At 55.0% G+C, this 23,308-nt stretch overlaps 1 protein-coding gene across 4 annotated transcripts in view; it reads left to right on the forward strand.

The window, feature by feature from the left end:
- GSE1 (Gse1 coiled-coil protein) overlaps positions 1–23,308 on the forward strand; it is a gene marked incomplete at its 5' end in the record, with an annotated part of 329,537 nt that overhangs the window by 267,547 nt on the left and 38,682 nt on the right. Inside the window, one exon of one of the 4 annotated variants that reach the window (XM_080936779.1) lies at positions 19,573–19,706. The exons of the other annotated variants lie outside the window; for them this stretch is intronic. Coding sequence (XP_080792905.1) covers positions 19,700–19,706 — 7 coding nt within the window. Of the gene's footprint in view, positions 1–19,572; positions 19,707–23,308 lie in introns of those variants that run through there. 4 annotated transcript variants of the gene reach the window in all.

Genomic DNA, 23,308 nt, shown 5'->3' on the forward strand with positions numbered 1-23,308 from the left:
ATTGTCAAAGCGGATGAAATAGAGGGGTACATGTCGATGTGGAGCCCCAGTTGCTAGCAGATGGTGCTGGTGTTAGAAAAATGAAAATACATGTAGTAAAACTCACTCTTTGCTAGTGCTAATTTCTTATCCCAAGGTAGAGCCTTCCCCTGGCCCTCTCCACACACCATCTGCAACACTCATAAAATACATCACAGCGGAATTGGTGGGTGACAGAGTGCCAGAGGCCCTGGGTGGTCACACTCCTCAGGCAGAGCGCGTGGGAGGAGGTACCACAGGCTTGCAACCACTCGTCTGCTGGGCCTCGGGGATTGTGGTATTCCCTCTTCAGCTCTGCCTCAGTGATGTATGCATGCAGCCTGCACCAAGCATGGCTTCTCTCTCTGGTGTGGTTTACAGAGCAGAGGCCTAACTGGGGGTTGCTAGGAACTGTCCTGGTTCCTGTGGGGGTCAGTACAAACTGGAGTAGAGTCTGAGTTCAAGGCCTGCTGTTACCCCTTCCCGGGCCTTTCCTGCTGCTCTTAGGCCTTCCTGCACCGAACCTCAAGCCTGTCTGGCTCTAGCCTTGCAAGGTCACAGTTGACAACTGCTCCCCTGTGGCAAACCAGTGGAAGTCCCCTCAGTGGCTGGAGACCGTGTTCAGCAGTGACAGGTCCCAGGGCTGAGCGCTATCTCCGTCTGGTTCCTTGCATTCGGGAGTTTTTTGCCCAGTCAGGGCCGGGCTTCTAGGAGCATTAGAGGGCGGCCTCAGAGCCTCTTGAGACCCTGGATATGAAGAGACCCGATGTCTTACTAAGGCTTCTCCACTCCCCTTGCCTGCTCTGTACCTTAGAGCTGGTGTCCCATCCCCGTCCTCGAGGCTGCTGATTGTCAGAGTGTGTGTGAATGAAAGGCTTTATGGCCAGGTAGAGCCCCACATCTGGTCAGTTTGCTGTATCAGTAATTGAGCCTGTGCAACCGGGCCGGCTCCCTTGGGGAGGCGATTAGAGCCATCCTCTGTCATGGATGAGCCAGCAGAACCCAGGACCTTCATTATTTCCCAGGATTGATGGCCCCATCTGTGACCTTTGCCAGATCAAGAAGGATCACTGAGAAACATTCTGTTTCCGGAGTTTGCTAGTTGCAAACGTCCCCTATGGACAGGAGCAGTGGCAGGAGAGCTGCCATCATTATGAACAGGGCATGCCTTCCTCAACGAGGAGGCAGCCCATCAACCTCAAGGACTTGATCATACCCTTCAGGGTGAGTGTTCCACAGATGGGGGAGGAGTTAGTTTGCAGAAGGCTGGGTGCAGGTAGGTGGGTCCAGGTACTTCCTTCCTTTCTTCTGTCCCCTTGTACTGGGCCTCAGCCATCCTGATTCCGGTGGTTCAGACTCTTTTTTTTTTTTTTTTTTTTTTTTTTTTAAAGATGTATTTATTTTATGTGAGTACACTGTTACTACCTTCAGACACACCAGAAGAGGGCATCAGATCTCATTACAGGTGGTTATGAGCCACCATGTGGTTTCTGGGAGTTGAACTCAGTACCTCTGGAAGAGCAGTCAGTGCTCTTAACCACTGAGCAATCTCCCCAGTCCCCAAAAACCCAATCTATTTATTTTATTTAGGTAAGTATGCTGTCTTCAGACACACCAGAAGAGGGCATCAGATCCCATTTCAGATGGTTGTGAACCACCATGTGGTTGCTGGGATTTGAACTCAGGACCTCTGGAAGAGCAGTTGGTGCTCTAACCACTGAGCCATCTCTCCAGCCCGGTTCAGACTCTTGAAGGCATAGTACAGGCCTCCCAGCTTCTGTCTCAGGCTCACATGTGCACTTGGAGACCCAGAGTACCATCCGGGTTCTTGAGGGGGCAGTTCCGATGGTTTTCAGGTGGAGCAGGGCCATTGAGTTGTAAACAAGCTTATCTGAAGGAGGCAGAGTAAAAGCAGAGGGCTAAGTCCTCTGGGTACTAGCATGAATAAGTGGAACCTGGTGGAGCTGGGATGCTGAGTGGGTGGGGCCTGGTGGAGCTGGGATGCTGAGTGGGTGGGGCTTTTTGGAAGGGCGGGATTCTTGGCATCTCAAAGGAATACTATTATGAATATGACATGTATAAGTGCACACGTGCATGTGTATATGTGTGTGTGTCCAAGGACATGGCTTCCAAGGAGTCCCAAAGGATAGCCCACTCTTGACCTGCTCCAGTGAGGAAGGCGTGAGCATGGGTATTTCTCTCCTGGCTGTGATGTCCCTGTTGTGGACAGACAACTCAGCTCAAGGAAGCACAGACTTGGAGCTCTAGCGACAGAATTATGGGTGTATTCCTGTGGTGTTGAAGCTTTCCAAAGTGCTGGAGATTTCCAAAGTGGGCCAAACAGGAAAAAGTCTTCTCTGTGGATTACTTTCTGCCTACCTAGGGTAGCTTTAGTTTACTGTTCCTCATGTCTTCCTGGGGCTGAGCAGAGGCTGGGTCACCATCAAGCCCCAAGTGACCAGTACCTATGAAGGCCTTCCTCTGGACAACACAGGTGGCTCCAGCATACCCAGCCATAGTCCCTCTGCTTAGGCAAGGCAGCTCCCAGAATGGGTGAAGACTCCAGATCTGCATCTTTGGACAACCTGGGGACCTGCTCTGTGACTCACACAGAAAGGTGACCAACCGCAACACCCCACAGCACTCACCCCCCCACAGATTAGTTAGAGGGCAGTGTCGGATGCACGGGGCTTTCCGATTGGAGGAACCCAGCTCTGGGGGGCTGTTTCCTAATTCCCAGAGGTTGCCCCATCTTTTCTAGGTCTCTTCTCCCCCTGGTCAGGCAGCCTGGGGAGATTCAGATATGCTTCGAGCCCATTGTCTGGAGTTGCAAAGAAGCCAGGATCTCTGTCTCTTTCTAGTCTCTTTGAAGATTTGTTTTTCTTCTTTATTTGATTTATTGAGCCCAGGCTGGCCTGAACTCAAAGAACCGCCTGCCTCTGCCTCCTGAGTACTGGGATTAGAGGAGGGTGCCACCTATGCCCAGCCCCTTCAAAAATTTAGAAGCTGAGCTTAGAGACCACAAGAAACCTGCTGGTGGTGGCAGGATGACCAGGGAGCTGAGACCTGCCCTGGGTGTCCTCATCTTGGTGGCTGTGTCGCCATGGTGTCTGTTACATACCTGAACAAACCTGTTCTCACTGGGTGCCCTGACAGGAGTTCCCTGTCTAGCAGCTGACTGGAGGCACAGGCTCAGAGACACCCTGCCCTGCTCTTAGTAACCTAGATCTACTGGGAGCTTGGCTTAGCTGTTGAGGTCCACCCATCTGAGTGAGCGCAGACCGCCTTCAGCCTCAGTCTCCTAATCCGTAAAAGGGCCACAGCAGCTGCACTCCAAAGGTGCAGCCGGAATGTAACTCCCCGGGATTGCCAAGGTGGGATCTGCTTTGCACCAGCCAGACAACCTTGGAGACAATTAACCAGCATCTTCCCCTCCCTCCCTCTTCCTCTTCCATCCGCCCCTAGAGCCGCCCATCTAAGCACGGGTGGTGGCTGCCCGGAGTCTAAGCAGCTGCCTCCCAGTTTCTTCAGCCAGGATGGAGCAGACCCAGCAACACCAAGCTCTCCACCGAGTTCCTCAGGCCAGATGCCTTGATTCTCCTTCCCAAGGGGCCTGATGTCATCTTGGGAACAGCCAGGAAGGGGCAGGAGTCAGGGAGGAGTTATTTCCTCTGCTGCCCCCTCCCTTGTCCCTCCTCCCACCTGGCCCTGGAGCCTCCCTCACTCTCTCCTCTCACTTGCTCTTCTCCTCCCCCCCCCCCCAGCCCCACCGCAGGCCCTGCCCTGGGCCAGCACAGTCTGTGTGAATGTCTAATCTCCAATTTTATTCTGCTGGGCTGCAGCCCATTTGCATAATCCACACAGGCACCCTGGTTTTAATTGCCCACAACTCTGCAGAAAGATCATGTGGTTAAGTGGTAAATCATAATTAGATAAATAATTGGTTTGGCCACAGCAAGCTGCTTCTGTTTCACCTGCCATCTGCCGGACCCAGTTTCTCTTCTGGCCAGAACAATGCGGTTCTGATGACAGAGCACACTGCTGCTCCCTTGTGGGGGTGGAGGGGGCTGAGTGGAGGGGCTTGGAAGCCGAGCCTGGAAAATTGCCCGATTGCCAGGGTCTCCTTCCCCAAGCCAGGCGCTCCCCACGTTTGCCATTCATCACCCTGTGTGGATAATGGGGGTGCAGTTCTGGCTCTGCTGCAGAAAGGGTGGCTTGGGTCTAAGCAGAGGACCCAGACTGGCTTGCTTGGACTTGTGTTCACCTGTGTAGGGCCGACCTGGGGTCTCATTCCTTGGGGCTCCAAGGGAGTTGGTGGGCAGAGCTAGAGCAGGCAGACCTTCCTGCCCACCATGGTCAGCTTGCCCATCTGCTGTTTGCTGGAAGCTCCTTTCTTTCCACACTGTAGGCCCATCTGTGAGCCAAATCTCTGGGGGAATTGGGATGCTGGGCTGGTTGGTCGCCTGGCTGGGTCTTCCTGGGGTCTGCCGGCTATCCGGGATGGTCTTCAGCCTCCTGGATACCAGGGCTGCTGATTCCAGCTGCCCTTCCTTTTTCCCATCCTCACAAACATTAGTGCCTGTATTCCCCAGTGCCTTCGCTGTGCCGGTCAGCATTTCTATTGCTTCAGTGCCTGAATGGGTCATGCCCTGGCTGAGCTGGCTGGTGTAGGTCCTCAGGCCCTCCAGCCGGTCCCTCGCTTCTGTCTCTTGTGCTGTAGGCTTGGGTCAGAGCTGTATCACGCGTCCACTGCTTGGTGGCTGATGCACTACCTCCTAGCGAATGTGGAGGTGTGGGGGGAGGGGCTTGCTTCCATCTACAGGGTATGCCCGGTACCCCAATAGAACCACTGAGTGGTGGGGCAGACTCTAAAATGATTTCGGGGAGGGCAGGCAGGCGGAATGTAGGAGGGCAACCCTCTGTACCTTCTCAGACCCGTGCTTCTGACTGGCATCTGAATATTGGTGGGTACTAAGGTCCTTATCTCTGGGTCTTGATTCTGGGACCTTCCCTAGTTTGCCAGCACAGCGACTCCGGAAGCTACCCTTCTCTCTAGACCCCAGGTTTGCCTTTTACTGAAAGACAGTCTGAGTGCTCAAGACCAAACACTGAGACACTATGCCCTGTACGAATGAGGCCACCACTGCTCACAGAGGAAACTCATTCACTTCTCCCCACACAGCATGTCCTCCTGAAGCCCACAATTGCTTCTGGGTGCCTCAGGATGGGTTCCATATGTCTAAACTATGGGAGTGTTAGGTAAATTCTGTGTTTTTCCATCATGCAGGCACCAACCCATTCTTTATCCTTTTTTCTTTTTCTTTTCTTCTCGCCTAGAACTCATGGAGCTCTACCTGCCTCTGCCATCGGCATACTGGGACTAAAGGGGGCGTGTGAGCGCCACTGTTCCTTCCTCCTTTGTATTCATCATTCATTTTCCTTCCTCCCATGAATCAGTTATCCTTCCCCATTATTCTTCCGTCTGTCTGTCCATCCATCCATCTATTGTCATGGTAATTATTAACTATGATTCTGTTGCTCTCGGCCCCCGAGGTCTCGCTCTGTGGGAGCTGCTCCAGTGCGGAGCCGGGCACTCGGAAGCTATCATACGATCTGCAAGTTGTCCCCTTCGCTTGGTTCACTTTCCAGATGGTTCACTGCACCCGGCCTTGTTGCTTTTGTCCCAGGTGGTCCATGACCACCCCAGCAGGTTGTTTTCTGCTTTCACACACTGTCCACCACAGGCTGGTAGAGTCACGACTCAACAATCAACAACTTATCAAACAGGTTTATATGTTAAATTCCCAATCTACAATCCCTCTACACAATAAGCTTACAACCAGTTGACAGATATAAACTGCCCACCTAGATAAGATAAATTGACCCATAGAAATCCTTCGAAATAATCATAACAACTTTATCCATATAGAGATGCTCCGAGAGAAACATCTGCGTTTGCTTCCATGTTGTCTCCCCTCCTCAATCTCTCGCTTTTCCTCCTTTTCTGCTGTACCAGAACTTTGTTCCCTCCCACTCTCTACTGTCCAATCCTGTATCAACCTACATCTATTTGTCCATTATCCTATCTATCTACCTGCCTTTCCATCTACCAGTCCACCATTCATCTGTCTGCCTATTGATCCATCTGCCTACCCATCTATCTATACCCCCACCCACCCATCCATCCGTCCACCTATTCACCCACCCACCCACCCACCCATCCATCCATCTACCACCCATCCATCCACCTATCCATCCATCCATCCATCCATCCACCTCTTCATCCTTCATCTGTCAACCCATCTATCCATCTACTCACCCATCTGTCCTCCCATCTACCCATCTATCCATTCATCCATCCACCTATCCACCTGTCCATCCATCATTCATCCATCAACCCATCTGTCCATCTACTCAACCATTCATCCATCATTCATCCATCCATCTACTCATCCATCCATTTATCTCCTGCCCACCTAGCCATCCATTCTTTTCTCACCCTTCTGTCCACCTTCCTTCCTTCTGTTACTACCACTCTTCCTATTCATCCTTCCATGTTCCTTCCGCATCTCTTCTCCCATCCCAAAATTGGGCCCTAAGCAGCTTTGGCCCTTGGTCCCCTGTGCTTACTTGTGAAGTGAGGCCCTAAAGCAGTTTACTGGGGTTGGGGAAGAAACTGGGTTCTACAGTGTTCAAACCTCCCTACTGGGGATATGAGGGCCAAATTCTACAAGCCTGTGTTCTGGGCTCTTTAGACGTTCTGCCTATTTCTCTATAAGCACATGCGAATGTCTGGGCCCGGCATTCTCTTTCCTTGGCTCCCAGACTGTGGCCATAGCTTGATCCAAATGTCCATTCTGCACGGCACACGTAACTATTGAAACTTGAAAGGTGCTCAGTGGCCGCTCAGGGTGTGATGGCTTTTCTGTGATGGGTTTTTCTGGATTTACTCAGCAGTATTAAACAGAGATGGGTTGTCCTCAGCCGTAACTGGGTTTAGGCTAGATCCTTCTGGATGGATTCATGTTTCCGTTGCTGTCTCTGTAGAGCTGTGTGGGTTGGGTCTAGTCACTTGATGTCTCTGACCTGTCGAGGGGCTTGGTGGCAGCTGGACCCTACTGCATGTAGGGCTGTGTTCTCCCTGGCTTGGGGACTTTGCTGTGGACCCACAGACATGAGAGCAGCTGGTGCAGTCTGAGATGCTATTGCTGACAACTGCCCACTGGAGAACATGCCTCCATTTTTCTCTTCTTGGCTTGGGTTTTGCTTGCTCCTGTAGTAGGCAGTGCTTTTATAGAGGGCCACCAGCTCTGTGAAATGATATGCTCCATTAGACAGGGCAGCTTGGTGGAGTCCTTAGACCTCCCTTGCCCCTTTCTGGGTTGATGTCAGCTTTTGAGGCGAACCACCCTGTTTGTGCCTGCCACCCGAGATGGGCACTCAACCCAGCTCTGACCGTTCAGGAATAGTCCTGCTTGTTGAATGGACGCTTAGGAGAGAACCAGCTCTTCACATGGCCTTGTGAGGACAGGCAGCCCTCTTGCCTCTGTAAGAGTCCCAATGAAGGCCAGGAAGGAACCTAAGTGGATATGGAGGGGAGCCTTAGGCTGGGGTTCCTTCCTGTGTCTGGATGGCTTGGCTGAATGGACCATGTGTGTTCATGTCAACGGACTCTGAGACACTGGTCACTGTGTTCATTCTGTCGTCCTGGTCACTTTGTGGCAGGGTGGGGATAGGTGCCAGATACCGCCAAGGTCACCACCATCCCTCCCCTAAGCCATCATGCCTCTGGATCCCCTTAATTATTTCCCTTGGCTATTGTGAATTAAATCTCCCAGTAACCGCAGGAGAGACATCTTTGGGTACAGCCTGCTCACATCTCCGGCACCCACAGAAGTCCTTAAACGAATAACTTTTAACTTCCTCCAGGGACCCAGTTCTCTCTGAATAAGATTCTCCTCTCAGTTACTGGGAGCCTCTTGGAGGAAAAAATAAAAAGAATAAACAGATGTTCCTAAGGCTTCCTCAGATCCTGTTGGGGGGGGGGAGAGTCCCTTGAAATTAACTTTTAAAAGAGGATCACACCACAGTGTGAAGATAGAAGTTGGTGTCTGGGTGGTTCTGATGAAGGTGCTGGAGATGCGTGCACCCAGGGTCCCAGGAAGTATGTATGTGATGGTGGGGGGCGTATGAGAATGTAGGCTCCCAGATCCATCCCAGATTCCCCATGTCAGGGGTGCTGATAGAAGCAGGTAGGACAGTGACTCAGCTGTGATGTAGAGGCTTGACCAGTGGGCTCTCGCTGGTAGAGCTGGGGGTGGGGGATGGCACGCATCAGCCATCGAGGTGACCTGTAGCTTGTGTTCTGCATGTGGCCATGAGCAGCTTTGTCTTATCTGCTACTGTAGGTCCCCAATATTCTGTCCTCTTGCTGGCTGCTCCTCCTGCCCCTCCTCCTCCTGCTGCTTCTCCTGATACTCCTTATTCCTCCTCTGGCTCTTCCTTATCCTTCTCCCTCCCTCTTGCTCCTCTCTTTCCTCCTCCCCTCCTTTTTTCTTCCTCTTCGCCCCCTCCTCTCTGTCTCTCCATCTGTTCCCATCTGACTTGCGTAGACATCACCTGGGGGACAGGTGAGGCTGTCACCCCAGCTGTGAGCAGACAGGGTTCTTTATGTGCCTCCTTTCTCCACTGTACAGTGACCGCTGTTGCTGTTAGAGGCCCGCTCTAAAATCCCCCATGATCAGGACCTTGGACTCTCTGGTCTGTGGCTCCGGGGGAGTTTCAGGTCATCCATAAACGTGTCTTCCTGTATCTCTGTGCAGCTGGCCAGGGCCCCATCTCCTCTAGGCCACCCCACACTACACAGCATCCTGGAGTAAAGCCTTGTCTTACAGTGCCACCTTGGTTTATTAATGGGAGCGCTTGGAGGGAGGCAGTGCAGCACTGGGGGACTTTCCCAAGGTCGTGAGCAGTTTGTTGGATGAGCCAGGAATAGAACTCCTGAGCTGGGCTGTGCTAACCCTGAGCTCGGATTGCCAGCCAGGCAGGTCAGTGTGCAGAGCGCCAGAAAGAGAATGGGCTCAGCTTCTGAGCTGGGAGGCAGCAGAACCTAGAGAGGAAGGCGGGGCCTAGTCTCTGCAACCCTGTCACTCACAGCAGAGGAGGGCATAGTGATCTGTGGTCGTGCTGGGAGCACAGCCTCCTTCTTAGCTGATGCTGGGGTGTATGCAGCAAGAGATAGCAAAGCTGTGCTCTGTCCCTGATGCTCTTAAGATGCAGGGGTTAGAGGACAGCCTTTGCCCCCCACACACACATGTGACACCCCAATGCTAGGACACAAGTGTGGTCATTTCTGAACCAGGCTCTCTGGGTACTCCACAGCTGCCTGTACCCCCTTTCCACCATTTTGTTTTGGGTGTGCCCCTGGGTAGCCAGTGAGGGTTCTTCCTCACTAGGTGTGTGTATCAAGGTGAAAGATGCAGATCCGCCCCAGTCTCTGAACCCAGTGGGAAAAGGAAGTGAAGGGGCTGAGGTGTCTTCTTGGGCCTTGACCAGGAAGCCTCCCTGGGGGGAGGTGAACTTATTGGTCTGAGGCTATAGAGAGGGGGAACTGCTCACAGTGAGGAGTTGGAAGGGCCAGGTAAGGCTGCAGGCTAAGCAGAGCTGGAGTGAGGACCTGGGGAGGTTGGAAATATCTGTATTACAAATCTGTGGTCTTGAGGGAAGCCCAGAGGGAACACCACTTATAAAAGGTGCTGCTGTTAGAGGCTGAGGGACAGATGGCAGGACAGGGCAGTCCCCTTTGTCCCCAGGTCCCCAGGCAACCTAAGGAAGCAAGGATATAGCAGTGGTCACTCTGGGACTTTCAGCAAGGCTGGACACCAACAGCCTGGTTTCTGCTCCAGGCCACAGGAAGGGAGGAGATGCTTTCTGGCCAGACCCAGATCTAGCACCAGCCAGAGGCAACCACAGGCCCATCTGGGAAAAGGCAGAGCCTGAGGATGGGAGAAACCAAGGTAGGGTTGCCCATGGCTCCTCTGCCTCGCTGCTGAGGCCTGCTGCCATTCACCGACTGAAACACCAGGAAGTTGGCCGTGAGCTTGACACCAAGAATTTCTCCACCATGAAATGGCTTATATCTAACCTCCCCTCCTCGATTACTTCAGCCTGTGACACTAAATGACAGTGACAAACACGAGAGCAGGTGCCAAAGGATCCTTGCAGCTGCCCGGAGCTGGCAAAGGCAAGATCTGACCTTGAGGATCCTAGAATGTTCTCTCCAGGCATGCTAAGGGCTCACTCCTGGGGACACAAGGGCTTGTTTGCCACTGTATGTGTTTCCTTCCTGGAGTTTACAAGCCATGAAGGCCTCTGGGATCTGATGGTTTCTGTGACAGTTTGGGAATCTGGTGACAGGCAGTGGGAAAATCAAGACAAGAATAAGAGGATGGGAAACAAAGCCCTGTGCTGGCCACTTGGGGAGACCGTCCCAGGACTCGGGGCAGAAGGGTTGAGAGTTAAAGGCTACCTGGGCTACAGGGAGAGACCTTATTTCCAAAAGAACTAAAGGCAAAGCAAGGCACAGTAGAGCTCGACTTTAATCCCAGCACCTGGGAGGCAGAGGCAGGTGAGTCTGTGTGAGTTTGTGGCCAGCCTGGTTCTACAGAGTGAGTTCTAGGACAGCCAGGGCTGCACAGAGAAATACTGTCTCAAAACAAAACAAAACAACAACAACAACAACAAAACCCAAATCAAATACACACACAGACAGAGAGAGACAGAAGGGGAGAGTAACTGTAGTGTTCCCTGGGTGAAATACCAACCCCACACCTGCGGCCCTGACACTGTCAGGTACCACAGAGGCACAGAAGGCAGTCAGGAACATGGCCCAGTGTGGGCCTTCAACCAGTATCGGTGTGAAAAGGGTTAGGGATGCTCCCAGTCTGGAAGGTTTGTGGGCCAAGGGGGCTTGTCTGGAACTGGTCCAGCCCTCTACCAGCTTTTAAACCTGCAGGGGGAATCACAAAGCATGGGTACATGTGGAGTCCCTGGGGAACACTCCCTTGATCTCTCTCCTGGAGTATGTGCCCCGGACTGGGACGTGGTGAGTTCTTCCTCCCTCCTATCTGGCTGACTGACCAGGCAGAGACAGCACTCTCAGCTGTGGGAAGGAAGCAGTTCTCTGGCTCTGTGGTTGTTCCGGTTAAAGAGACAGAAGGTTCACTCTTTTCCTGTCACTCTGCAAGAAAGGAACTGGGACTGGGGCTCCAGCCCACCCGGCTCCCCTCCTCCACCTTCCCAGGCTGTTCTGCCCCATCCCCCAATCCCTGCCTAGGATCCAGCCTTCTGCTTTGCTGCAGGTGGCAAGAGGGGCTGAAGGTCCTATGTGGAGAGAGGTGTGTACATTCCATTGTCACCACCCCCAGGTGCTCAAGGGTTGCAGGCCCTGAGGCTGGTGGAAGACGCTAGGCCTGCAGCTTTGGGGAACTCAGTAGGAGGGATGGAGCTTAGGGGCCTTTATAGCCTGAGGGCTGAGAACTACGTGCTGTTGCAGTGTCTAAATCCACAGAGTACCAGAGTCTGGGAAAATTCCTTGGGGCAAGGCTCAGTGGCATGTGACTTCCTGTGACCACAAGTCCAAAATGCCCATAGGCGAGTGTGCTTCAGGAAGAGGAGTTTCCAAGGTTTGCTGGGGTCCCAGGGAAAACACCCACCCTCCCCTAGTCTACAGCTTCCCTTTTAAAGTTCACCACGGCCTTCCAGCACTTCGGAGGGGGAGGGGGAAGGGAAGGAAGGGAAGAGAGTCAAGCTTTTAGTCATTTTCTAACTACATAGAAAAGCCTTCAAAGCCAGTCTTGGATGCATCAAACCCTGTATCAAGGGCTGGAGAGATGGCTCAGTGATTAAGAGCACTCACTGCTCTTCCGGAGATCCTGAGTTCAAATCCCAGCAGCCACATGGTGGCTCACAACCATCTGTAACAGGATCTAATGCCCTCTTCTGGTGTGTCTGAAGATAGTTACAGTGTAGTCATACATAAAGTAGGCACACACACACACATACATACAGACCCTGTATCAAAAAAAAAATCAAGTGTTGGGGGTGGCTCCCTGGGTTGTGATGTTGGACACTAAGTCTCATGTCTGGAGTTCAGTCAGCAGAACTCACATGGTAGAAAGAGAATAAACTCTGAAAGTTGTCCTCTCTGTAGTGTATGTGTGTAGTGTATGCACACTGTTCATGCACCAGATAAATTTTGTGTAAAAAAAAAAATTAGCACTTACACCTGTAATTCCAGGTGAGGCAGAGAGGTCTTGAATTCTAAACTAGCCTGGGCTATAGAGTGATTTCCAAGCCAGCCTCGGCTACAGAGTAAATCTGTCTCAAAGAGAAAAAACAAACTTGTGCAGTCCAGTGGCATTTCACACGTACAGTGAGTGTTGTGCAATCACACGCCTGTCGTTCTTGAACCAGAACAGACCCGTCACCCAGGAAACTGCCCCCACAAGAGCAGCCACTCCTCCACCCAGTAGCTGCTAATGCATCTGCTGTCTGCCGCTGTGATTTACCCATTCTGGACACTGCATATCTGGGCCTCACGTGACGGTGACAGCCTTTGGATCTGGCTTCTGTCCTTCACCACCATGTTTTTCTGACTTATGTAGTCTATGTTCAAGTTTGGTTGCTTGCTGCTTGCTTTCTTCCCTTCCCCCTCCCTCCCTCCCTTTCTTTCATTTGTTTTTGAGACTTTTTTTTTTTTTTTTTTAACTTTCTAGCCCCAGCTGACCTGGAGCTCTCTGTAGACCAGGCTGGCCTTGAACTCGGAGATCGTATTCCATCCGATCTAGCCTCATGAATGCTGGGATTATAGACCTGAGCCACCATACCTGGCTTTCATTTCTTTTTAGGACCATTTAGTACTCTACTGAATGGAAATGCTACAACTCATTCCCCAGCCAATGGCCAAGGTATCACGGCCCTTTGACAACTATGTAATTGAATAATACTGGTATGAACATCTGTGCAGGATGCTTGTATGATTTGGGTGTCTGTTCTTTGCCCTTGAATTTATCTACCGTATAATACATATGAGGACCCCGTTATTTTTTTTTTCCTGGCTTAATATTCCACCACAGTTTGGTTACTTGGTTATTCACAGGTGGGCTGGACTGACAGCCTATAGAGATGTAGGTGTCTGGAAGTGACAGCCAGGTCGAGAGACCTAAAGCGTCCAAGGGGCTGTCTGTGCTCTTTTCCAAGTTGCTGGTCTTATGGTTGTACCATTAGGAAGAGAGGGAATCCTGCTGTCACAGACTGACTGGGATCAAGGGGGAGGCCTCCCTGTGATGTCACTTATAACCTCCCTCTTTTTTAAAATTTCCTGTCATTTCCTTCTCATGCTGAAGGAATTTGGTGACTCAGCTGATCATCTAATCCCTGGGCACTGCCCTTTCTCAGGCAGGTGGAAGTGTCTGTATGTTAGCACCAGGAACCTGGGCACCAGCCACAAACATACAGTTGCCCTCTCCCACAAGCAGGAACTGGGGCTCTGGGAGCTGTATTGGAAGGCTTGCTCTTGAGAGTTTGGAACACTGTAGCATGTGCTTGGACAACCCAGCCTCAGCACCACTGAGGTAAACACATAGCTTGTTTCTGAATGATCCCTCAGCAGCACCAGATCATCCAAGGAAGGTGGTGTGGGTGTGGGTTAGAAGGTGGGAAACCACGGAGACATTAACTATTCCACGGCTATCAGGGAGCACGGTAGGAGGAACGAGGGAGTGTCCATTGGTTACAGGCCTCAATACCAAGCTGGGACCCAGGCAGTCCAGGCCCAAGAGCCAGTTCTGACAGGAACAGAAGCCGGGAAGAAGGGCAGCTTCTTCACAGAAAATGGGGTTTTGTTTGGGTGAAGAGAATGGGAACTCACGTTGATGGCTGGCCATCGCTCTTTGGCACAGACTCGCCCACCTTTGTGCTGTGTGCCCTTGAAGCCAGTGCCCCGCTGCCTGGGCTTTCTCTTTCCACACAGGCTTGCCAGGTAGACAGGTCTGGATCCTATCCTGGCTGTTCGGCGCTTTCATAAAAGCCTGCTAAAATAAGACCACTCAGGGACAGGGCATCCTGGCTCTCCATGGCAAATGTTGACAGTGGGGAAAACGTGGCCAGGTTCCTCTCAAATATAAAAATAGGGCATAGGCATGGAAGGAGATGGGAGACCTGGCATCCCACAGGGATGGCACTGTGGTGCAGGACAAGGGCCTTCTGGGGGATGGCTCCCGAGTGCGGGCTTGGGTGGGGATGCAGGGGGTGGTGTCACCTCAATGGCTCACCACCGACCTGTACTGTGTGGTGAGGGTGTAAGTCAGCAGAGCAGGCTGGGCAAGAAGCCTCTTCTTCACCACAGAGAGAAGAGACTGTAATGGAGTTAGGGGTGATTGTCACTGGGGACAGTTGTAGGCTCTCCCTAGGACTTCACAAGTCAAGAATTTAAACCTGAGCAGGGCCTGGCCACCAAGGAGAGTGGCTACTGGCAGGCTATTGGTGACATAAATGGAGTACCAGCAATCCCAGAACTTCTCGGTCTCTGTCCTCTGGAGGGTCCAAGCACACGCCCCCCCCCCCCTACTCTTTCCTCCCTTGCCTGGCCCTGCCATATAAAGTTTAAAGGTTTTAAATGCAAATATTTCTCTTTTATAGATGCCAGCTGTCTCCAGAGAGTGCCATTTCTCCTTGCTCAACTTCATGGTCCAATTAGCCTCTCATATCTGAGTCCTAGAGAGCTGGGGGGGGGGGGGGAGCTGGGCTCTGAGCCGGTGGCTTGCAGGAACTGGGGGGGGTGTGCTTTGTAGGGGGAGGGGCCTTGAGCCAGCAGGGGTAGGAAGCTGGTCCTGGTGGGGGAGGGGGAAGGTTAGGGGCTGGGTCTCTGGGTAGAGATGCTGAAGCTGGGGCAGTTGGTGGCCAGGACATTCTTCTCCTGTTTAGAAACATAAAGGCAGGCAGCGTGCGCACACTGGCTCCCTTCTTCTCCCCTCAAGTGCCCTCTTCCCGCCCGCCTTCCAGCCGCGCGCCACGGCGTCCCCATTCACTAGGGCTCCGAGGCGCTCACAAAGCGAGGCGATTAGAATTGAAAATCTATGCAAAACAGCTGTTAACTGGTTGTAAAGGAGTGCAGCTGTGTGCGGGGCGCGGGTGGGAGCAGGCGCTGAAAGCGCAGGAAGTGGCGACGAGGCCCAGGGTTCAGAGGAAAACTCCCCCACGGGCCGAGGGGACCCGCCAAGTCTTAACACCTTAGGGCTGTCTCGGTGACCCCAGACCCCAACAGCCAGCCGTCAGACAGCGTCTTAGATGGAAGGGGTCCTCTTTAGAATGTCACCAGCTGCCTTCCGTGCCCTGCTGTCCTGCATCACGTCCTGGGCATTTAGAGCCTGCTTGCCAGTCCCTGGCCCCGGTGCGGTCACTTCTGTGAGACAAGGGTCTTTTTTCCCCCAGAGCAGGCTGGGAAAAACCTGAAACTCCGCCTCCACAGGATGTCCATTCCCATGCACCCTAAAACAGCTTAGTAAGGGTAAATAAATGCTGCTCCCCAGGCCCTGGATGGTCCTTAGTACCTGGCTGGCCTATCATTCCAGGCCCACTGCTGCCTGAACGGGTAAGGCCAGCCTGGAAAGGTGAGTTTTAGAGACTGGGATGGGAAAGCCTTCTAGGAACATAGATCTAAGTGGGGCTTTGAAGAATGGCCGATGTGTGGGACAAGGAAGAGAGAAAAGAAAGTGGAGCTGGTTTGAGAGCTCTGTAGCTGCAGTGGAAAGTGTGGTCAGGACAGGAGGAGGCTGGGCAGACCCCCTCCCTTTTCTCTGTTTCTCAGCCCCCTTCCAACCTTCCCAACCAGGATGGTTTTCTGGGTACCAAAACACTTCACAGAAGCAAAGATGCCAGAAAACCAAGGGTGTGTGTGTGTGTGTGTGTGTGTGTGTGTGTGTGCTTCTGCAGGGCTTCCCTCTACTGCAGAGGAAAAACCTGAACTCAGACACCACCTTAATAACTGGGGTGACAAACTCTGCTGGGGGTTGGGGCTGCTGGAATACTGCCAGGTTTAAGTAAGCAACTGTCGATCGGGCCCCTCTTCCAGTGTCAGAACCTTGAGGTGGCAGGCTCATTGACACTTGGTAGTGGCAGTCACCACCTGTCTGGCCAGACCTGGAGGGCACTCAATGACAGGAGCCCAGCAAGTCTGTGCTGGGAAAGTCTTTGTGATGGCGAGTCTAGTTCATGTTACATCTAGGGCCATGGAGGTGCTGGGTGACTAGGTAGTCGCCTCTGGTCTCCCTGCTCGGCCCCAGGAGGAAGCAAGTCTCCAGTTGACATCCAGGGTTCACCTCAGACAGGGTTCAGGTGGGAACACAACCTGGATGACAGCTCTAAGCTGTCAGCCTGCCCTCTCACCTCCCTAACTCTGGCTGCCTCACATGCCCTGCCTGTGAGCCTCTGGTATCTGCCCTCTGGCCTTTCAGAGCTTTGGCTGTGCAATTTTCGGTTTTGTTTTTGGGGAGGCCCTTGTGAAACAGCCCCGGGGATTTGATGTCTGTCCAGTGGATGCCACCCATACCCGTCCTAGTTGGGCAGACCCCTCTAGGTCTCGGAACCCCTCCTAGCCTCGGGTTTTAAGTTCAACTGTCCTGGAGAAGGTTTCTGAGGTCCCAGGTTCTCAGAAAGGGTCGGGTTTACAGAGACCCAGCTTAGCTGTGAAGGGCTGGGCGGGAATCCTCCCTGTTCTAGGTGGCCTAGTGTGGCAGAACCCTAGCAAGGAGAGCTGGGTACTTCTGTGTCCTAGGCCGGCAAGCATCCTGAGCTGGGAGGTTCCTCCTTCCTTCGAGAACCACCCCTAGCACTTTAGTTCTCAAATCCTCTCTCAGCCAACTTCCCCAAACAAACGGGAATTGAGGGAAAGGACCCAGAGAGAAAGCTATATAGCTCGGGTTGCTGGTGGGGTGGGAGCGGGCAGCTGCTGGGAGGAGGCTGGGGGGGAGGGGCAGCCAGAGGGAGGTTAGCTTTTAACCTCCGAGTCGGGAATTAGCAGTCCATCCATACAGGGTACAGCTCGTTAACAAGGGGCCAGCCACATGGCTGATGGAGAGCAATTCCCACCCTTCAACTCAGAGGCCCTGCTCGGGATTACTGATTTCCTGGAGCAGGGAGTAGGGACAGTAAGGACCATCCATCTCCTGTGGCTGCCAGCGTTTTCTGGCCTGGGTGCACATAGCTGGCTCACTGCTGTCCCCATGTGGCCACCAGGGATGTCTGTCACCCTTTTGCTACCTTGCACAGTCTGGGCTGGAGACCGACTCCTGGTTTGAGAAGCTGGGGAGGATGCCTGGCTCACCTGCATGCTGGTAACCTTTAATACATGTGGGCAAGCTCCTCATTTGAAACCCCGGTTGGGGGTATGTCTTTCAATGGAGCTAAGCTACACTGTATAGGAGGGGAAGCAGCAGCCACCTCTTCAAAAAAAAAAAAAAAAAAACAGGCAAAACAGGTGGTGGTAACTCAGTGGTCACCCACAATTTTATAGGGCGGCCAGCCTGGTTCTCAGCAAACAGGTGACCGAACTTGGCCTCCAAGACACCCCTAGGGAGAAAGGTGCTACAAGATTTGGAGGAAGAGCCCGGTGTTGTTACCTGGGGAACCTGGCCCGCAGGCAGCGCAGCCAGGTGCGAGCTGCTCATTTACATGTTGTCCTCCCCCCGCCCCCCCAGCCTGTAATCCAGGTGGGAAAGGGGTTGGACCAGCCCGGGAGGTTTTTCATTTTGTTTTTACGGCTCCAGGCCAGTTGTTTCTCTCTCCTGACACCTCCCTGGCCCCCCTCCCCCGCCTGCGTGCGATTCCCAGCGGGTGAAGGCGCCTCTTTTCCCCCCTCCCCGCCCCCACTCCCGAGGAACCCGGTGCATCCTCCGGGTCGCGAGCGTCGTAAACTTGCAGAGGCCACGCTGCCGGGGTCGCCGCGAACTAACCCGTGGAGCAAAGGCCGCGCGTCTTGTGTGTAGGGCCAGGGACCCGGTGGCCGCAGGTATGAGCAGCAACTCGGCCTGCCCTTGCCCGCCCGTTTCCCTTGTCGTTTGTGGTCGGCCAGGGGCTTGTGCAAGACTGGCCGGGCGTGCGCCCCCGCCCCGCGGCATCGGCGGCTTCTGCTGGCGCGGGCCCCGAGCGCTGCCCGCCGCCGGCGTCATCGAGAACAGATGGACGGGGGGTGCTGGCGCCCGCGCTCGCTCCCGGCGCTGTCCCGGCTGGCGCGGGAGGGAGGAAGGCGGGGGAGGCAGCGCGCGCCTGCCGAGCACTGCGCGGGCATGTCCCGGGGCAGGTTTGGGGTTGGCACCGTGGAGGAAAGTTGAAACCCGCAGCGGCGCAGAGGTGGCCCCCCCGGGGGGTGCGGTGGCCTCCGGGCTTGAAAGTATGAAAGCCGAGGATCATTAGAGAGCTGTGTAGAAAGGGCGGGCTGGGGAGACCAGGACCTCGCGACGACCTTGCCACCTTGCTGGCTGCTCCCTGCGCGCTGGGTTCCGCTGAGGGACCCCAGAGGCCTGGTTCTCCCTGTAACCCCGAGCCTCCCGGGTGGTGGGAGGGGGCGTTCTGGGGACCGGTGGCGTTGGGGGCGGGGACGCTGGGGCCCACAGTCCCTCTCCGCACCGCCTGTGGGTGCCGAGGAATTTCAGGACGCTCCCTGAGTCATCCTGGTGAAGTGCCTGGGTGAGGTAGGGTGGGTGGGGGCGCCAAGAATGGGAAGGCGGTGCGCTGGGGCCGGTGGCGCGGTGGGTTGTGCCAGTTTCTGGAGGTGGCGGCCTCGCCTCTGACCGCAACCCCAGCTACTTAATGATGCCCCTGGCGCAGCGGCGCCTCCGTGGACTTAAACTTCTCGAACATGGGCTCTTAACTCGAACCCCCGCCGTATGACCTTCCCAAAAATTCCTTAAAGCGAGATGGAGACTTCGCAAAACTTTGGGTCAGAGGCTCGTGGCCCGAACTCTTAATATTAAACCCTTTAATGTTGCGGTAATAGATCAGGCATCTTGGAGAGCGAGGGAGGCCAACGGCCTATATTATGTGGTCCCCTCCACTCTCCACTCAACACAAGGAAAGGCCTCCTGAGCGCTGGGTTTATCCCTCCCCTCTCTTAGTGGGTGGCCAGGTGCCAGGCACTGTTCCAGGCGCTTGGGGAGGCAGGCGGCTATGAGACTCGGATATGGCAGTCGTGTTGTAAGCCACTCCTCCTTACTCTTGGAGATGAGTGGCTCGCGAGGCCTCTGAGAGATCCCCATCGACTGTCCAGCCAGGGTCGCCAGGAGCGCGGGGGCGGCACCTACCCGGCGGGCTGTGACCGCGCTGGGTGCTCCGGGCCGTCCGTCGGTGCGCGCGCGTGCGCTTGCGGCTGAAACCCGACACCTCCCGCCGGCTGAGGTCAGGGCGCCGGGAGCGAGCCGGGGCCGGGGAGTGGGCGGCGTTGCGCTTGGGTGTGTCCTCGGCGGCGACAGCAGCAGGTGTTTCTTGGCCCAGGCCCCGGAAGCTCCACCTCCCCGAGCGGCCGAGCCGCCGCCGCACAGCCCCGGGTGAGATAAGCAGTTCAGACAAACCCGGGCGACGGTGGCTCCGGCATGTGTCAGGCGCGGTGGAGCAGCGGGGCCCTGGCATGAAAGGTGAGCGCGCGGGTGGGGGGTGGCGGGGGTTCCCTCGCTCTCCCCTTCCCCAAGTTTGTGGGCTCGGGAGGGGCGCCAACGGCCGGTGCCAGGTCCCGCGGGTGTGAGGGACGGGAAGCGCGGGGCGCGCGGCCGATCTGAAGCCACACTCGCGGCTGCGCGCGCGCGCTGGTCGCAGCGGGCTCTGCGGCCGCGGAAGTGCGCGGGGAAGTGCGCGGGGGCGGCTCCGGAGCTCGGGCTTGAAGCAAAACTTTGGCTGGGGAGGGGGCGCTCAGGCAGGTGGTTGAATTGTGTGTGGGGTGCCTTGCCTGAGATGGCAGTTCAAGGGGCCTCCGCGCCCCCCGCCCGCCCTTCACGCTCCGCCTGGATGCGCCTCCCCGCCCCCCCGCGGCCGCGCTGACGGCGAGTGGCCCGCCCGAGTGGAGCCGATTCAATTATATTGCAGCACCAGAGACACCTCGTCGCCCGCCGCCTCTCCGGCAGGCTAATTAAATTCCCTTCTTGGAGGCGGAGCGGGAGCTGGGCTGCCCTCCCCGCTGCCCGCCTCTCCGAGCGCCGGGAGGTGGCGGGGGCCGCTTAGGACTGCGAGGAGCAGGCTTGGGGCCGCAGGTCTGGGCATCGGAGCCGGGAGCGAGCAAGGGGCGCCCCCGCGCACCTGCCACCCGTGGTGGGGGTGCCTGCTCGAGTTGGTCGGTTTGGTACTTGCAAACCAGCCTTTGTCTCCATGCGTTTAAAGCACACTAAACCCTTGCTAGACCCCTGCGGTGTCTTATCTGTCGCGGTTGGGGCCCACACAGGTTGGGGTTTGAAAACAAAAAGCGGGACCACCAAATGGAAGGGGGAAAAAGAAAACAAAATACAAGCTCCTTTTGTAAAGGGGGCCGGAACAAAAGGCGCAGCCTCGCTCTAGGAGGGAGCATCGGGCCTAAGCCGATTTCAAGCACTGGGGGACAAAGAGGCAGGAGGTCTTGGCTGGGCGCTTAGCAGTGTCTCAGTCCCTTTCCAGAGACTGGTTTACCCCCTCTTCCCTAGGAAGATAGGGCCCCCATGGCGAGCAGCCTTCCCTGGGCGTCCGTGTTACTTAAGTGTTGCTCAGCCTGTGTTTACAGCCGCCCCCACCCGCAGGCGGGGAACCTGAGGCGCAGGCAGTGTCTGACTCAGCCACTCAGTCGCCCCGCCACAGGTGAGGGGGGCCGGGGCACAGGCTCCGACTGGCAGCGTGTGTCATCTGCTGTGCTGGGTGTCACGCCCCACCGGGTGGACCGGAACAGGGTTCCTGGCAGGCTCACTGGATGGGGCTCTGCTTTGCAGAAGCAGCTTGCTCAACACTTCTCACAGCCACCGGGTCACGCCTGACCACCTCCTGGGGGTGCCTTGATGGTTTGGTACAAGGTTGGCTTTTGTCGCCTGGTCTAGCAGCTGGAGCGGAGGAGGCGGGGGGGGGGGGGGGGGCCGCTGGTGAGCAGCCAGCCGGAGAGTCGGGGTCAGCCACGCCTTTGGAAAGGAGGTGGGAGGCCTGTCCTGGCTTTGGGCTCTGTTCTGTGTGCCTTAGGGCTGGTTCTGAACCAGGAAGGCAGAGAGGCCAGATCAGGCCCTGATCTGTTGAGGATAGCAGCTATTAGGATCTTGACCAGTTAGGGTTGAAAGGGGGTAATATATAATTCCCTTAAACTTAACATTTTAAAATTACTAGGAACCAGGCTTTGTCAGGCCCCATTAAGCTACCCTTGGGGCTGGTCTGGGGGCATTTCTGATGCCTTTAGGTAGTTTTTATGGGGTTGGGGTAGCGGGAAGGTTCCAAAAAATCCTGACCCTTTGGAAGCCTCTGTTGCTCTTGGGCCAAGCTGTTCCCTCTGGCAGGCAGGCGGCCTCTGGCTGTGAGTAACTTCCCTGTCTCTGGAGGAAGTTGGGAAGCTGCAGATCTCAAAGGGCTGTGTGGTTTGCAGAAAGGCAGCCACCTCAGGGCTCTGTACCTCTAGCCAGAGGAAGAGGGAGAAGAGGTCTGCGCCACTGTGTGGTGGACCCAGGGCATGCACCCCCTTTCAGGCCTCCCCGCAGCCCTCCCAGCCCCCAGCTGGCCTGACCCTTCAGGCAGGTGTGGTCCATTTTCCCTGGCTGTGAAGGAGGTCTAGCCTCAGCTCCCTGCTGGTCTCCTCCCCTTCCTAGAGACGCAATGAGTAATATCCAGCTGCCACTTTTCCCCCTTGCCCCCAGGAACCCGCAGGGGCTTGTGGAGTGAGCCAGCAAGGCCGGTTTTTCCTGGCCCCATCTGCAGCCTTGGAATGCCCAGCCTGGGTTACTCCAAAGCCTGGTGGGGTTGGATAGGAGCCTTCTGGTGGGGGGAGCATGTTAATTACCCATGTTGTGGCAACAGCCGCAAACCCTCTATGAGGCCCAGCCCACGTCTTTCCCTCTCCCTCCCTCTCCTGGGATCTTGGGGCGAGAGAGCATGTTTAACCTGCAGAGAACCGCGTCTGAGGTGACATTTCAGCCTGGTGGCTGTGTGGCAGACCTGCCGACTCACTTTAATTTCTGCCCCCATGGAGTCTCAGATCTCCTCGGTCTGGCCAAGTGCAGCCCGCCAATACTGTTGGCTTCACTTCTCACGCTGGCCTTCCTCCCCCCAGGCACACAGGCCACAGCCTGGGAGGTGACGCTTCTGAGTGTTCCTGTCAATGAGAATTTATCGAGCGCCTCCTGAACCCGGCCTAGCGCTCGCTGCTGGGAGGTGTGCAGACAGATGAAACGGGAGAGCGTCCAACGGCAGCTCCTGGCGGCTGCCAACGTGCGCTCCAGAGGCCTTTTAATCTGGCTTCTGCAGCTTCGCCTCCTCAAGCTCCTTCGTGCCCCCCACCCCCCTCCACCCCAGCCAGATAAAGCTACTTGAGCAGGTTGTCCCTGGGTCTGGCCAGCTCCAGGTGACACCCACCCCTGCCTTTTAGAGGATGGAGAAGTGACAGATGGCCCCGGGGAGAGTAGGACTGAGGCCGGGCCTGAAGGAATGGTTGTAGGTAACAGGGAAATCTTGGTGACACCAGAGTCTGTTCTCAGTCACCATGGAACTGTGAAAAGGATTTAGCCATTGGGGATCCTGGGGAGGGGGCTGCCAGCAACTGGAGAATGGGGTGTCTGGAAAGAAACAGGGTTCTGTGGTTTGGAAGGATCATTATGGATTAAAATTTAGGGGAAAAAATTATTAAAACTTAGTGGGAAAAAAAAACCACTCCGTTCAGATGAATCTCCATCTCAGGAGTGGGACCTAGCATCTGTATTTTATTATTTACTGTTTTTCAAAGATTTATTGTGCCGGGCACAGCGGCACACACATTTAATCCCAGCAGTCAGGAGGCAGAGGCAGGTGGATCTCTTGTTCCAGGACAGCCGGGGCTACATAGAGAAACCGTGTTTTGAGAAAGAAAAAAAGATTTATTTTCATGTGCATGTGTGAGTGCCTTCTTGTATGTCTTGTGTACCACGTGTGTACGGTGCCAGAAGAGGGCGCTGGGTTCCCCTGAACCTGGAAATCTAGAAGGTTGGAAGTCACCATGTGGGTTTCTGCCTACGAAGCCATTCACTGCGAGTTTCGAGCTCTTAACTGATGT

The sequence above is a fragment of the Micromys minutus genome (assembly GCF_963924665.1).
Source record: "Micromys minutus genome assembly, chromosome: 24".
NCBI classification, from domain to species: Eukaryota; Metazoa; Chordata; class Mammalia; order Rodentia; family Muridae; genus Micromys; species Micromys minutus.